Source organism: Danio rerio, chromosome 7, assembly GCF_049306965.1.
Source record: "Danio rerio strain Tuebingen ecotype United States chromosome 7, GRCz12tu, whole genome shotgun sequence".
Classification (NCBI taxonomy): Eukaryota; Metazoa; Chordata; class Actinopteri; order Cypriniformes; family Danionidae; genus Danio; species Danio rerio.
The window spans coordinates 6,934,181-6,950,499 of record NC_133182.1 but is presented as its reverse complement, the minus strand read 5'-3'; the positions used below and the strand labels follow the sequence as shown (position 1 = coordinate 6,950,499).

At 36.6% G+C, this 16,319-nt stretch overlaps 1 protein-coding gene across 3 annotated transcripts in view; it reads right to left on the bottom strand.

The window, feature by feature from the left end:
• actn3b (actinin alpha 3b) overlaps positions 1-16,319 on the bottom strand; it is a 297,251-nt gene that overhangs the window by 203,959 nt on the left and 76,973 nt on the right. Inside the window, exons 15-20 of one of the 3 annotated variants that reach the window (XR_012382302.1) lie at positions 9,493-9,675; positions 7,539-7,673; positions 4,945-5,124; positions 3,338-3,517; positions 1,926-2,104; positions 434-592 (exon numbers count right to left, since the gene is read on the bottom strand). The exons of 1 other annotated variant lie outside the window; for it this stretch is intronic. Coding sequence is in view for 1 of the 2 variants with exons in the window: in NM_205544.2 (NP_991107.2) it covers positions 434-592; positions 1,926-1,991; positions 3,371-3,517; positions 4,945-5,124; positions 7,539-7,673; positions 9,493-9,675 (870 nt within the window). In the remaining variant the exon portion in view is untranslated. 3 annotated transcript variants of the gene reach the window in all.

The window sequence follows — 16,319 nt, the reverse complement described above, 5'->3', positions numbered from 1 at the left end:
CTTGTGTTCCCTTAGCTACCGCAGCAGGGGAGTTCTGAGATCCACCGAGCTCAGGCTCCCCTCTCGCTCTGCCAACGGGAGGAAGCCCCGGGCTCGAGGAGCCCTTGAGCTCGGGGCTTACTCCCGGGACAGCATGCCAAACAAGCTTTTATAAATCATCAGCTAAGTGTGAACTCTTAAAATTATTGTGTTAGTGAATCAGTATTACGTCTAGTAATTTTGCCCCCAAATAAATAATTTTTGCTTACTAAGTGTATTTTTTTGTACCAACAACACTTTCTTTCATCAATCAAAATTTACCTCAGAACAGCTTTATAACCAATTTACACGAACACTTCGTTCTGCTTGTGTTTCATGAATGAGGCGCATTGTTTTTGCCTGCTATTAGGTACTGAAACCGTCACTAAAACATGCGCAAATGTCTTGGTCTCACCTTGTCGGAGGCCAGGATCTTGAAGGAGGCCATGACTTGTTCAGCAGTGTCAGTTTCGGCAGTCTCGCGGGTCATGAAGTCGATGAAGGCCTGGAAGGTCACCACGCCGGTGTTGTTGGGGTCCACCAGGGTCATAATGCGGGCGAACTCCACCTCACCCTGTCAGAACACAACCAGACCAAACAGCCAATGAGGTTAAAGAGACATGTTCATTTTGCTAGTCTTAAGAAAACATCTTTAAAATGACTGTTGGTCGGGGATGTAATGATGAACAGCCAGGTTGTTGAAAATCAATTCAAATGTGTGGCCATTCAAATCAGTTGAGTTTAGGGCTGCAACTAATGTTTAGTCTGTTAATAAATTAATCGGCTGATTTTTTTTTTGATTAATCGGATTAAAATGAAATGTTTTTTTTTTTAATTAGACATTTTGCTTATTATAAATTTGTAAAAACTTAAATCAGGGTATTTATGTATAAAAGTATTTGTTTTAAAAAAAGCAAAAGCCACATATCGAGTTTAATAATATTTAATTCTGACATTTTTTTACCTTAAATGAAAAACAAATTTTGTTTTTAAACAGTAAAACTTTTTTAAAACTCCAAATACAAATAACAAAAAAGCTAAATTACAGACTCATACTCTATTATACTCACATCATGAAATCAGCATAAACATGCAGATAATAAGGTATTAAGCAGAACAATTTGATGAAATATCAAAATATAAATAAACAACAAATGTTTCTTTTGAAACAGAGGTAGAAATCAGCAGAACAGGTCAACTTTTACTGCAGTGACTATTCTTTTTAAGCCAAGGGTGTCCACACTCAGTCCTGGAGGGCCGGTGTCCTGGTGAGTTTAGCTCCAACCCTAATCAAACACACCTGAACCAGCTAATCAAGCTCTTACTAGATATACTAGAAACGTCCTGGCAGGTGTGTTGAAGCTAAACTCAGCAGGACACTGGACCGAGTTTGGACTTTCCTGCTGTAAGCCAATAGGCATTTTGGTGACTGTCGCTTTAAATTCAATTGAGATTGTGCCCTTTTCAAAAGAGAGCGGAGCTACAAATACCTGTGTGTCGGCATAGTGGCAGATTCAAAACTCAAAGGGTGAATGGCTGCTTTTTACTCAGGGGATGTTTATGCTAATGAGAGAGAGATGGTCACTAGTGGGCGGGTCTTTTCTATTCTGATGACACGTACAAAGGGAGAATGTCAATCAAAGTGTTTCTGCAGACTGTTTTAATCAAGTGTGAATACAACAAAGATTATATTGGTTATATTTACACACTGTCACCAAACAACTGTGTTTAAACCACTTATAAAAGTGAATTTAAGCATAATAGGTGCCCTTTAAGTGCATCATTGTTAATATACTGCTATGGAAAACACAAACTATAAAACATATTTAGCAGACATGTAAAAGATGCGTGTTTTTCAAAGAAGTGTGTGGCTTCATACAAAGGGGCGGGGCTTTGCTGTCACTCACCAGATCGTAACCCATAGAGATCAGACAGGCGCGGAAGTCGTCGGGGTCCATCATGCCGTTTCTCTTCTGCAAGTGAATGACAATAGTCAATCCACATAACACACACACACACATGCATCCTCAGCTCTCAGTATGGCTGCACAACATTGGGCACATCCGCAGTAGTCACATCGCAGGGTCTGTGATTATTATACATATTGTATAGTTTAGGGTTATATATATATTATATTGGGATTATATAGCCACAGTTATAATACATAGGATTTGTGGAGTTACTGCAGAGTTTAACCATATCAGAGTCAATATTTATCACTTGCCTGTTTTAAGCTCCAGGAGAGTGTAAAGAATTTAAGCACAAGAAATTTTACCATTTGTAATTGTAATAGAAATGTATTTTATTAAACTATTTAAAGCTATTTCTATGAAAAAGTTGGGCACAAAAACCAAACTTGATTGAGGCTTGTGGGCTGAAGGAACACATGGTTAACTTCCTAATTAATTTAATAATGTTTAAAAATGAGTAGAAAACATTGCTTTATATTAACAAATACAGTACATTTTACATTTTATGATGAGCTTATAACAGTAAAAACAAAACAAACTAATTATAATCTAATTAATCTAATTACTAATCTGCATTTCAAAGGTGCCAGATTGATCTACATTTAATTAAAACATTTAACTTGAGTTTGCTTTTTTGTAGCTCAGCAATAAAATACAAAAATGGTTTTGTCAAATTAGAAATGGCGATCTCTGTGTTGAAGGCATTTGCCTCTAACCATCTTCTTCATTCTCACTCTGCTCTCAGATGGGATGGCAGGCCAAATCAGTGGTTACAATGGGCTAACTTTGGCCCGTGGGCCCTACTTTGGGCATCTCTGATTTAAAAAGTAGTTTAAAGCAGTGTTTCTCCACCACATTCCTGGAGGACCACCAGCTCTGCACATTTTTCATGTCTCCGTGACCAAACACACCTGATTCAGATCATCAGCTCATTAGCAGAGACTGACAGACCTGTAATGGGTGTGACAGACAAAGGAGACATCCAAAACATGCAGAGCTGGTGGTCGTCCAGGAACGTGGATGAGAAAGTGTTTAAAGTCTTTAAAGTGTTATTTCATATTTAATTTTTGTATTTCTCTACCTGAATTTGATTTGACTAGACTCTGAAAACCACAAAGCACTGTTTATTTCGATTTTTTTTTGCTCTATTTCATTTATCTATGCTTGTAATTTTGTTTGTTACATTTCATGCGTGATTCACTCCTCTACACAATCATGCAAATAGAGATATTCAAGTCATCTGGGGAAATTGTGTGTGTGTGTGTGTGTGTGTGTGTATATATATATATATATATATGTATATAAAAGTAAAATAAAATCAGATTTTTCCAGTATCAAGCAGCCTTAGCTCTGAATCTGGCTATGTGTGTCGTCTCACTGACCCTGTCGAAGTGGTTGAAGGAGGCTCTGAACTCGTTGAGCTGCTCCTGGCTGATGCCCTTTGCGTCGCGGGTCAGGATCTGGTTCTCCACCTCGTTGATGGTGCGAGCGATGGTGGTGAGCAGCTGCTCCCAGCCCACACGGATGTGCTGGAGGAGACATGGAGAAGTCATTCATTCATTCATTTTCCTTCACTTAGCTCCTTATTTATCAGGGGTCGTCACAGCAGAATGAACTGCCAATTATTACAGCATATGTTTTACGCAGCGGATTCCCTTTCCAGCCGCAACCCAGTATTGGGAAATTTGTATATCGATTTTCACAATAATTACTGGTTCAAAGCAGCTTTACAAATGGTGGTAATAAAGTTATGGTTATTAGTTAGCATAACTTTATTAATTACTAATGACTTTAACTAAAACCTGCAGTTAAAAACATAACCTGCAGTTATATAGCATAGGTGATGTCTATGTGTAGATGTTCAATGAAGTGTATTTGTGCATTAAGTGTGTGTTGTCCTTGAAGTACGAAACACAACAAAAAAAAAAAACTAAACAAAAAACTAAATAAAATAAAGAACAACTCAAAAAACACTAAACAAAAGCAAAACTAAAAACACTAAACAAAAGCAAAACTAAAACAAAACACTAAACAAAAAGAAAACCAAAAAAAACAACACAAAAAATATAAAAAAGCAAAACTAAAAACAACACAAAAAACTAAAAACAAAACAAAAAACAACACAAAAAACACTAACAAAACAAAAAACAACCCAAAAAACACAAGACAAAACAAAAACCAACAAAAAACATAAAACAGCAAAACTAAAAATAAAACACTAAACAAAAACAAAACGGAAAAAAAAACACAAAAAACTAAAAACAAAACAAAAACAACACAAAACACTAAACAAAACAAAAAACAACACAAAAACATACAAAAGCAAAACTAAAAACTAAACAAAACACTAAACAAAAACAAAACAAAAAACACACAAAAAACTAAAACCTAAACAAAAAAAAACAAAAACACTAAACAAAACAAAAACAACACAAAAAACATAAAAAAGCAAAACTAAAAACAAAACAAAACACTAAACAAAAACCAAACCAAAAAAACCCACAAAAAAAACTAAAAACAAAAGCAAAACTAAAAACAAAACAAAAACACAAAACAAACCAAAAAAATTTATGTGTGTATGTGTGTGTGTGTGTGTGTGTGTGTGTGTGTTTATGACACATGTATCAGGACACAAATGTGTATAATGACATAGAGTGTGACACAGGTATTATAAGGTGATGTTGAATTAAGAAATTGCTGATGTCCCAATTTCTCCAGAAGCTCTGTTTTCAGAAAATAAAACTGCACATTTCCCTTTAAGGGGTAGGGTTATAGAAAATACAGTACAGTATAAAACAATTAAAACCTATAGAATGTCCCCACAATTCACAATAACAAACATCTGTATTTTTGTTTGTGTGCGTAGGTCTGTGTGTGTCACTCTTTATGTGTGTGTGTGTGTGTGTGTGTGTGTGTGTGTGTGTGTGTGTGTGTGTGTGTGTGTGCGTGTGTGTACCTCCATGGTGTAGTTGGTGTGTTTGTTGTCGAAGATGAGCGCCTCCTGAATGAGCTGGTGGTCTCCCTCCAGCTTGTCGATGTTGGATTTATAGTTGATGATGTTCTGCTCGTACTGCTTCAGGTTGTTCATCTGTTCCTCCAGAGAGCCGGCGATGTCCACCGACACATGACCGATCTCCTAATACAGCACACAGACAGTTTGCAAAATATGCAGCTCAAGTTAGCAAATTAAGCTTGAAAAAATAACCCTGTTCACGTCAATTCAACTCACATTATATAAAACATTAAATATAAATATAATATAATTATTATCAATATATAAAAATATAATTAAATGTAAAAAAATTAAGCTGGATCTTGTATACATAAAATAAATTAAGTAATTTTTAAACTTATTTTGGTAAGTTAAAGTATCATTAAAACATATTTATATTTATTTAAAATATTTAATTTATTTATTTTGTTTGCACTTATGATTAATTAATCTGTTTGTTTTAGTAATCTTCAATCAAAGTCTGACCATTTGCTTCCTCGTTTGGAGTGGTGGTCTTTCTGTTTACATCAACCTGAGGGTTTCCATAGCAACTCTATATCAATATTTTAGCCCCACCCCTCTTATTATTAGTTTGTTATGAGGCAACGATGCACAAAATAAAGCCCCGCCTCCTACTCAATATTCATTTGAGTAGAGGGGTGCCGGAACAGATCAGAGTAGCAGATCCAGCATGCTACCTGAGGATGTAGAGGTGTCGTGCACGAAAGTGGAGAGTGGGGGTTGGGGGGTGTAGGTCATAGCGGGGTGTTGGATAGCGTAGGGACGTCGCAGATGCAAGTTAAGAGCAGGGGCGGGGGTTGGTTGTCGTGAACAAAAGTAAAGAGGCTTGGGGAGTCACGGAACAAAGTGAAAGTGAACAGCGGGCGAGTGAGGAGGGGGATCGGTAAAATTAGGTGCCAGATCAGATTTCTGAGGTGGTGGATCCAGATCCATCATGTTCCGGCACAAATTAAGCCCTGGAAGTACATCAACATCCTGAAATGAAAGTCTCAGCAACTCTTGAGTTCATGTGGACACTTAAGGAACAGCAACACTAAAAACAGCATCATATTATAACCAAACTATAAACTGCTCATAGTATAAAGAACTTTCATTAAACTTAAAGTTATATAGCTAAATTTATATTTATTTAGCTAGCTGGAAACAAAACATCTGTCATATTAAATTAACTTAATGTACTAAAATACATGATATTGCAGGGCTCGAAATTAACCTTTTTGCATGGCAGCACCGGTGCTCCTAACTTAAAAAATTTAGGCACATCAGCCAAAATTTAGTCGTACTTAAGAGCACCGTTACTACAAGTTTTATACAAACATACTTATTGCATTTGAAATCAACAGTAATCAAACTAACAAGGAAAAAAAAAAAATAAAAAATATATATATATATATATGCATGCAAGCGTGAGGAAAATATGTCTCAACGAAATCCCGTTATCACAAGAAAATAGATTTTTATAACGTAACTGAGTGACCAAAAGATACATGGACCGCTCACCGGCCCTGCACGCACTGCTTGACATGAATCTGTTAATGATATAACTGTGCTGTTCTTACGGGTGCTGCCTGATATTGCACTGATGCTTTTGACATACACTGTACCTTATTATATGCAGACGTCATGTTAATAGCAATATCTGTTTTTTATGAGTAGTGATGTTAGTTTACTCAGTGCAAGCCTGTTTGCGATAGTGTACATGGTGTTAAATTTGACATATAGCTGCCACTTGCACGGCGGACAGCATCTGGCGATTATATGAAGGATTAAACTGAACCTCTCGTGCTAAATGTGGCAAACAGTTACCTGAAAACTCCATCCCACAGACTTTTCATAGCGGACTTGAAGCCAGAAGTCTTTTAAACACTCTTGGAAAAGTGTAGATGGTGGATTAACATTCAGCACATGATCACTAGTAAAATGTCATTATTTGTAACTTTAGATGCCATGGTTTCTAAAACTAAATCTGTCAGTGTTATCTTCATTCTCATCTTCAGCGCTTTACAGTTTTTCGCGGTAGCAGCTCTCTCCGTCATCCCAAGCAAGAGGGCACTGACTGAGTGATTGACAGCTGATATTAACCAATCATTCGCGTTCAGTGCAAGAGCAGTGGTGGGCCAATAAGAAGAGCGTGAAGGCGGGGCAAGCATTACGGACTTGGCTTTGTTTACTGCAGCAAGTTGACATGACAACTGTTTTAAACCATTCCCGAGCGCTGCGTTTAAATAAGGGCTAAAATGACACTAAAATTCAACTAAGGGTAAGAAAAAATACTATTTATCAGTCCGTCAAAGAGTTTGCAGGGACATGCTTTTGATATTTGCATCCCATAATGACCTTTTCTCAAAACATTTGGTATTATTTGCTTCAGCACTTGTGTTGAAACAAAAAATATTGTAATGTTTTCATCTCATTGTTCTCATAAAATAGTAACAATTAGACATCGGTAGAATGTAGCAGATTTTTGCTATTTTATTTCCTAGCGCTGAAGCTCCTATGATTTCCTTCAGTCTTGTAGACTCTTGAGAACATCTCACCTCCATCTTGGTCTGAATCCAGGGTCCGATGATGTTTGCCTGAGCCGCAAACGAGCGTCTCAGCCTCTCGTTGGCCTGTTGCCTGGCAACCTCCTCCTGCAGCATCTGGTCTCTGAGGGGAACCAGCTGCTTGACCTGCAGGGGGCGACAGACCAGAGTCACACCTCAACTTAAATTTCTGTCCATTTAAATGTCATTTTGAAATGTATTTGACATGTTGACTATATATATATATATATATATATATATATATATATATAGGTCCAAAAACATTTCTTCCATATTTGTAATGAAAATTATTGTCACTTTTTTTTTTTTTTTTTAATAAGAAATGTCCCCATTTGTTATGATTCATATAAAGATTTTAACTTACTGGCATACAGTTGAAGTCAGAGTTATTCGCCCTCCTGTGATTTTTTTTTTCTTTATTTTTCAAATATTTCCTAAATTACGTTTATCTGATTCAGGAATTTTCCACAGTATTACCTCTAATATTTTTTCTTCTGGAGAAAGTCTTCATTTTGACTAGAATCAAAGCAGTTTTTAGTTTTTTTAAAGGTTAATATTGTAAGGTGTGTCATGGTGTCTTTTATTTTGTAATTTAGTCTTGTCCTCCTGTTTCCTGCTCTGTTTCCTTTGTATGTGTGTCATGTTTTCATTGGTTGATTTAGGCTGTTTCTCAATTCCAATAACGCAGAGAACGGACTTGTGGAGACCGGTCTTGCCAGGTCACCGTGGAAGAATGAACTCGGGAGACCACGAGGGCAGAGAACGCGTCCTGTGAGAAATAAGATACTGCGTTCTTCTTGATGGTCACATGACCTTCACGCATTTTTAATGTAAAATTATTTAAACATTACAGCATTCATACAACGATTTATTGATCCCCCCATTTCACAATATATACTCTGCATAAAGACTTCACAAATTTACGTTGCACAATATAAATAAAACAGATTTTAATTTGAAATTTCAGCAAATAAACACCCTTAATGTGTTTGTCTTTCTAAAGATTTTCATGGTAATGTTTATATTCACCGTTTCATTTAGGGAAACTCCTGAGGTGAATAAGTCATTTCTCTGAACTTTAATAATAAACCTATATAAAATGCTGCGCTTCCCACCTCCAGTCGCAATGACTTCTGGGACTTCTAGAGCGAGTTCAGTGCTCAAGTCTGCATCCATGCATCATCAATATCAAGAACACATCCGGGAACCTTCACGTGTGCTCCGTTCTCTGACATTACATGAGAACACAAGAACGGAAGATCGCTGAAAAACGCATATTGAGAAACAGCCTCAGTCTAGTGTCTTGTTCTTCATCTTTGCAACTCTCTGGTTTCTCTTTGGTTGTTTCATGTCATGTGATCTTTAGTGTTTGATATATATACCGTCATGTTTCCTTGTTCTTTGTCTAGCATTGTTTATGTAATCTCTGTTGGTGAGTTTGTTCGGTTTTTGCTTTGCCATGTAAAGCCATTTGTCTCTTATTACAAATATTATTAGCCCCGTTTTTTTAACCCCTGCTATACAGTGACTTGCCTAATCAACCTATTTAAGCCTTTAACTGTCACTTTAATCTGAATACTAGTATCTTGAAGAATATCTAGTCAAATATTAAGTGCTGTCATCGTGGCAAAGATAAGAGAAATCTGTTATTAGAAATGAGTTTTTAAAACTAATATGCTTAGAAATGTGATGAGAAAAAAAAAATCTTCTTTCTGTTACACAGAAATTGGGGGAAACAAAATTCAGGGAGGCAAATAATTCTGACTGTATATATTGGATATCGGTTTCTAAATATATCAGTTATTGGTATTGCGTAAAATTTTCCAATTGGTGCAATCACTAAAAGTTACAAGTCTGATTTGGCTAAAAACAGCTCTGTAGAATACAACAGTGTTATTATTTAGTTTTTTTAGTGTGTGTGTGAGTGTGTTTACTCTGTACTCACAGCCTCCCATTTGTTGGTGATGTCCTGTGGGCTGAGCACTGAGTATGGATTGACTCCGACCAGCTTGATGCCGTAGGTCTGAGCAATCTTCACGATCTCGTTCTGGATGCCCATCACGGCCATTCGCTCCTTATCAGCCTCGGGAAGAGTGGCTTTAAACTGGTCGTGAGCTGTGATCAGACTCTGATGGACAAATGGAGATTCGAACAATTAACAAAAAAAAAAAACTATCATAGAGTAGCCCCTCCCCCCTTTTAAAACAGCCAATAGCATTCCCTTTACATCACAGAGTCATCAGAATCAAGTCCACAATAATACTAATAGTAGTAATAGTCTGTGTGACTGACTGTTTCTGCACTTTAAAATACAGCTTTCTATTTCAGATAGCACCGGTATGTTTATATCTTCTTAATTTAAATGCTGACACAGTTTTGAAGCACATTAGTTTATAGATAAACTTGAAAAAACGGCTCACCCAAAAATAAAAATCCTGTCATCATTTACTCAGCCTTTAGTTGAGTTTCTTTCTTCTGTTGAACTCAAAACAAGATATTCTGAAAAATGTTGGAAACCAGTAACCATTGGCTTCCATTGTTTTGCCTCTATGGAAGGCAGTGGTTACAGGTCTTCAGCTTTCTTCTAAATATATTCTTTTGTGTTTAACAGAAGAAATAAACTCATAAAAGTTTAGATCCACTTGAGGGAGAGTAAACAGAGAGCGAAACTTTCCATAGATAGTAACACTAGAATTTAGTGGTCACACCATGTCATTAAGGGCTCTATTTTGACGGTCCATGCGCAGAGCGCAAAACGCAGGTCGCAAACGCTTTCAGGGCTTGTCAGGACTCGTTTTTGCTAATTTAAGGACGGGAAAAACTGCTTTGCGCCATGGCGCATGATCTAAAAGGGTTGAGTTTATTTTCTTAATGAGTTATAGGTGTGTTTTGAGAATAAACCAATTAGAGTCTCATCTCCCATTACCTTTAAGAGTCAGCTGCGTCGCGCCAAGAGCGCATTCACTATTTACAGGACGTAAAATAAGTCTAAGTGGAAAAAATGAGCATTTCACAAGCAAACAGTTATTTAACAGAAAACTGTTAAACAGAGCATCTACTGCGTGAGAATGAGAGATAATGGAACATTCGCTCTTGGATAGGGAAACCTTTACGCACAGACATCAATTAGTCTATAAATAATTAATTTTGTTTGTTAAGTGCAAATATTAGTTTCAAAACTATTTCTAAATTCAGTTCTAATTTCCAGCAAACGAATAAATGAATAATAATAACAAAATGTGCTCAAAAACCTGAGTTATATCCTAAAACACATGCTGTGCCCCATATGGTCTAAAACCTGACAGGTGGACAAATCTAAGCTTGTTTTTAATAAAACAAATATAAATATGGATATAATAAATAATACTGCTAATAATAATAACATTATACAAAAGCAAATTGTTATGAATGAACTAAAAAAGCCTCCCGAGATGAAGAAGACATAAAAGCAGTGATTTTTCATATTTATGTAGGCTAGAAAATAATATGTTGTGTAATATTTTAATCCTTTATATTTATATCCTATATCTATTCTTGTTATATCCTATATATGTCCTTAATATTTACATTTTTTCATATGTAAAGATATTTGCCTATTGCTCTCTAGTGTGTATTAAGCAGTGCGTAAGCGAGGCGCAACTCTGCGCCGGAGTTTAGATCTGGTTTGTTTTGGTCTAATGAAAAATCTATTATAGTTTCTCAAAATAGCAACGCGCCAGCGGTCCGCCTCAGAACGCCTTCCTTTTTACACCAGAACGCCTATGGGCGCACATATGAGCGCTAATGCATTTGCTATTTAAACAGCGTAGCGCAACGCCTCAAAACGACTCTTGCGACAAGCTGAAACTACCAAAGGACTATTGCGCTGCGCCTTGCGCCACACTGCGCCGGGTGTATGATAGGGCCCTAAATGCTTTCATTAAATCTGCCTTTTGTTTTTGAATGTCTCTATTGCATATCTCTATTTTACCTGGAAATACTGTAATAATTAAAAAATAGGAAAAAATGAGAATTACAAAAATATTTGTTTTCAATAGTACAAAAATGTATGTTAATTACTGCATGAATATTAATTATTACAACAAAACCCTCTCGAAATTAAATATTTGATTAAAAAAAATATTATTAAACAAAAATAAATTAGGGTTTTTTTTACTGAAAAGATCTGAGGGTACATTACAGGCCTTTGTCCCTTTGTGACCGCAAAGACCACAAGTGTGATTCACAAATAAGAAACACCAGAGTTGCAGAAAGGTGCAGTATGCAAGTTTGACACCCAGTGGTTGAACTAGGTATTGCACTCCTGAATCAAAACACATTTTCACTCTGCTCCTCCTCTGATGAGTTCACGCAGGTGCAGGTTGCCAGAATGATGTGAGCCTAAAGGCCGTTTTGAACCATTTTCTAACTAAAAGCAACGGCGCGTTATAGAAGGATTTTTTTTCCATATTAAAAGGTGTTTTTGTCCCGACCAACACCTGAAATTTTTATTTTAGAAACGGCTTCTATTTCTCACAGGTAAACAACAGAAAACTGACTATGATCACCTCAGGTACACCTCAGGTACACCTGCACCAATGTGCTTTATTCAGTGTTAAATCCTAATAATTAGAGTTTGAATGCTATTTTACATGATGTTTATTGGCATACTACTGAAAGCAGCAGCGGATAGCTCACCTCAGATCTTGAAATAAAACTTCAGAACTGAGACTCAGTGCAAACCAACACATCAGTGATTCAGCATCTACATTTAATCATGTAAAAGTGGTTTAATATTGGGTGTCCTGCAAAGTTTAGTTCCAACCCCAATCAGACACACCTGGTCAAGCTAATCAAGCTTTTACTAGGCTTTCTAGAAGCATCTATGCAGGTGTGTTGAGGCAAGTTGAAGCTTAAATTTGGCAGGACACCGTCCCTCTAGGACCAAGTTTGGACACCCCTGTATAAACTTCACCATTTCACTGGAGTGCAGTGAGTGCTCTATTCTCTGCTTCTGAATGGTTGTATTTAAATTTCTGTTATGTTTCGTCTGATGCAAACAGCCAAATTGTGTATCACTGCAAATCTCATCACGTATCGTGTTGTTAGGACACGGTGTTACAATGTAACCTGCTCACCTCATGTTTACATTCATACTATTTATATTATTTGCTAATTAATAACCTCATGTGTAACTCTGAATCTGCATCTCATTTCTGAGTCTGCTACTGTCCGACGGAGGTCACATTTCAGTCACGAACATACATTTTGAGAGCGTTTCTGACTGAATGAATGAAATTCGCTGTTTTCCATAGAGGAAACCTGGGTGCTGAAATATAATTGGCTAAACTGGCGTTGGGTGAGTTAAATAACCAAAACAAAGACAGTCGTTCCAGCACGTAACACACATTTTTAAAGCAGAATATCTGACTTCAGCATCGTTTTTCAGATAAACATGTTTACTGAGCATGTTTCTGAAATATCTGCGAACATATTATTGTATTTTAATGCTTTAGAGCAGGGCTTTTCAAACTGTGGTACGTGTACCACTAATAGTACGCAGGCTTCCTTCTAGTGGTACGCGGAGGTAAACTGAATAATGAAAAAGAAAAAAATACACTTTTAACCCTCTGACTCGAACGATTACACTTATGTGATCAGCACCCGCTGTTCCCTGAACCGTATGATCACATGGTCACATTAGCCGTCATCCGATGCTAAAAATCAACCTGCTTTAGCGCAGAGCCAGACAAAGAGGCGCCCGGCCATGGCATTTGCGGAGCAGATACGCGCTAAAGAAGTGCTTCTGCAGACCAGTGCTGTTGTGTTTGCATTTCAGTTACTACAAACTCAGGAATCTCCCCATGATGCATCATTGGTAGAATAATTATCACAAATGTTTTAAAAATGTGCGTTCGTACCCAGTAGAAGACGTAAATATTAGGTTAGATTTAGATTTCAATGTCTAGCCAGCGTCTAAGGACAATGTTATTTCAACGTCAAATAAGGACATCGAATTACGTTGATTGTAGGTTGTGTTGGAAAGTGACCGAAATGTCTGATAGATGTCAAAGTGGTAACGTCCACACAACGTCAAGGTGTAACATGATTAGACGTTGATATTTGGTTGATTTTAGGTTGAACAATGACGTCGGCTATACGTTGGGCTTTGGGAAAGTGGCTTTCGGTTAATTTTTTACCTCAGATTTAGGCTAATTAATCTGGATGTGATGTAAATGCCATGGAACACAAATAGACTTAAGCAACTTTGCCATGCTTGAAGCTTGGAGCTAGAATAATTAAAGTTAGTCTCTGTGTGCGGTTAACACAAACTCCATTAATTAATCTGAAATTAAATAAATTTAATTAATTAAATAAATCATTATGGTGGTACTTGGAGAGACTTTTTTTTTAGGTGGTACTTTATAAAAAAAGTTTGAGAACCACTGCTTTAGAGGAGTCAAAAACTTACATACAGCACCTTTTAGACTAACATAGTGATACTAACATCTAAAAAAAAAATTGGTTTAGATTTCACATGGACTTTAAATCAAGATCAATACACATGACAAGCAAAATGACGTCTTTTTCAGTATTTCCTTCGGGTTTAAAATGGAAATGTGCAGCTAATTTTCTTCTTTTTTTCTAGTGAATGTATATTTAAAATATTTATTGTCATTTCAATTATCAGTAAACTTCTTAATGATAATCACAATCATGATTCTCTAAATATCGGTTTCTGCGGCATGAGCACAGAAAATAGCGTACTTTTCTGGGTCATTCACTATTGCCTTTATAAATTATAAAATGATTATTCAGAAGAGAGTGTGCCGTTTCTGCCGCTGCGTTTGGAAAATGAAGGTCTTTTATGCAGTAATGGCCGAGGTGTCCTTCATAAAAGCCTGTGCTGCACATGATTGTGCTGATGAATAGGTTTGCGGTGCATTACAGTGTTTTCTGCATCAGTGACAAAAACAGAGGCAGCAACTGAAGAAGATTTCTATTCTCTCAGTGTGAAGTATTTTCTAAGTGTAAAGCAGTTAATTTTCTCTTCACGAAATGTATGTAGTGTTTGCAGCAAACATGCCAGCCTGTGTTAAAAATACAGTGATATGTCTGTGTAAGATGAGTATGCCATTGCCTGCACAGGAGCAACACTAGGAGAAGGCTGAGTGACTGATTGTGTAGAATAACTGAATATGTAAAGCACTGATTATATAGGTTAAATACTTTTATGAAGCTATATGTGTCAGAAGTTAGAATGAGTAACATATTATCAAGTGATTATGCTTTCATGACAATGTATGTAAACACTTAATCCTTTTGCATAAGTTGCATCTATACTTTGCTGACATAGACCTGTAACATCTCTGCTGACATGAGCTAGTGGGCTGAAAGCCAAGAATAGCAGGACCCCTTAGACTAGAAACCTATTCAAAAATGGTCAAGAGTTAAAAAGAGACTTAGGGGTGTGTCAAATAATCCTGTATAAAAATTGTAACAAACACACTGAAACTTCAGAAGGTGCAGGAGAGACTTCAGAAGGTGTCCAGGAGAGACTTCAGAATGCTCTGGGGTCTGCTCTGCTCTTTCTCGGCTTTATTATGGAGAATAAAGTCTATTTTCTGATATTCAAAACCTCTGGTCTGATAATTTGTAATTAATGAGAAGTCAATATTTACGACAAATGGCGCCCAACGTGGGGCTGGACAGAGACGATCGGGTGACACTGGACATGCTGGGGCTTGGAGGAAAAACACAAATATGTGGCCACGATAAAAAACGGTAAGCAATTTTAAGCTTATACGTTTGTGTTTTTTCTACCAAGGACCTGCTTGTAACGGTAAAAAGTCACTTGAACTGTTTCTCCAGCTATAACGAACTACAAGTAAAACTAAAAAAGTAAAAGTAAAGATATAAAAGGAAAACAATGGGGTTTTGAATACCAGAAGAAAATAACAATTTGCATGCAAATGATCTGTGTTTTCCTAAGAGGGCCTTGATGGATAGGATAAACGTTAACTAGTAACTGTTACTCATGTTTGGGAAATTTTTAATAATGAAGAATATGCATAGAGCATTTTTAAGTTTTAAGAGGAAGTTCTTAAAGTGTGGTGACATTTAATAAGTTAAAACAGATTAATAAAGTATAGAGAGAAGCGCGCAAAGACCTCGGAGTACCCGTTCTGTTTTAATAATAATAAATATTATTATTCAGGAGGCTGGGGGAAAAAAGGCAAAAATCCTGTGAAATGCTATTTTTACTGAAGGACAGTAAAGACGGGAGCAGAAGTAACAGGCACTCAAGAGGAGTGTAGTGAAGAATTCTGTGGTTACAGCTCTAAGGTTAGAGGCTGTTCGGACAGGTCACTCAAGAGGAGTGAGATGTATTTATGTAATTGTAAGTATTTGTGTATTTGTCTGTGTTGCTGGGGTGCTTAGAAGCTTCACCTTTGATCTAGAGAGACTAGAATAGAGGTGAGGTTCAGGTTACACAGTGTAAGAGATGAGGTTAGGATGAGTGAGAAGTATGATTGTGTCTAGAAGTATGTTTGCAATAAGAGTGAGTTTAAAAGAATTATCGTTTTATATTATAATATAAAAGGAAGATTGCATATGTTGTGTGATTTAAGAACAATAAGATAGAGATTGTTGCAGTTTAGGGAAGAGATTGTGATACAGAGGAGGTTTAAGCCTCATAAAATTAATTGAGATCATATTGCATTTGAAAGACACAGACTGAAAAGAAGAATATATACTAGTTAAACATTTTTCTGAATAATCTCTGTGTGT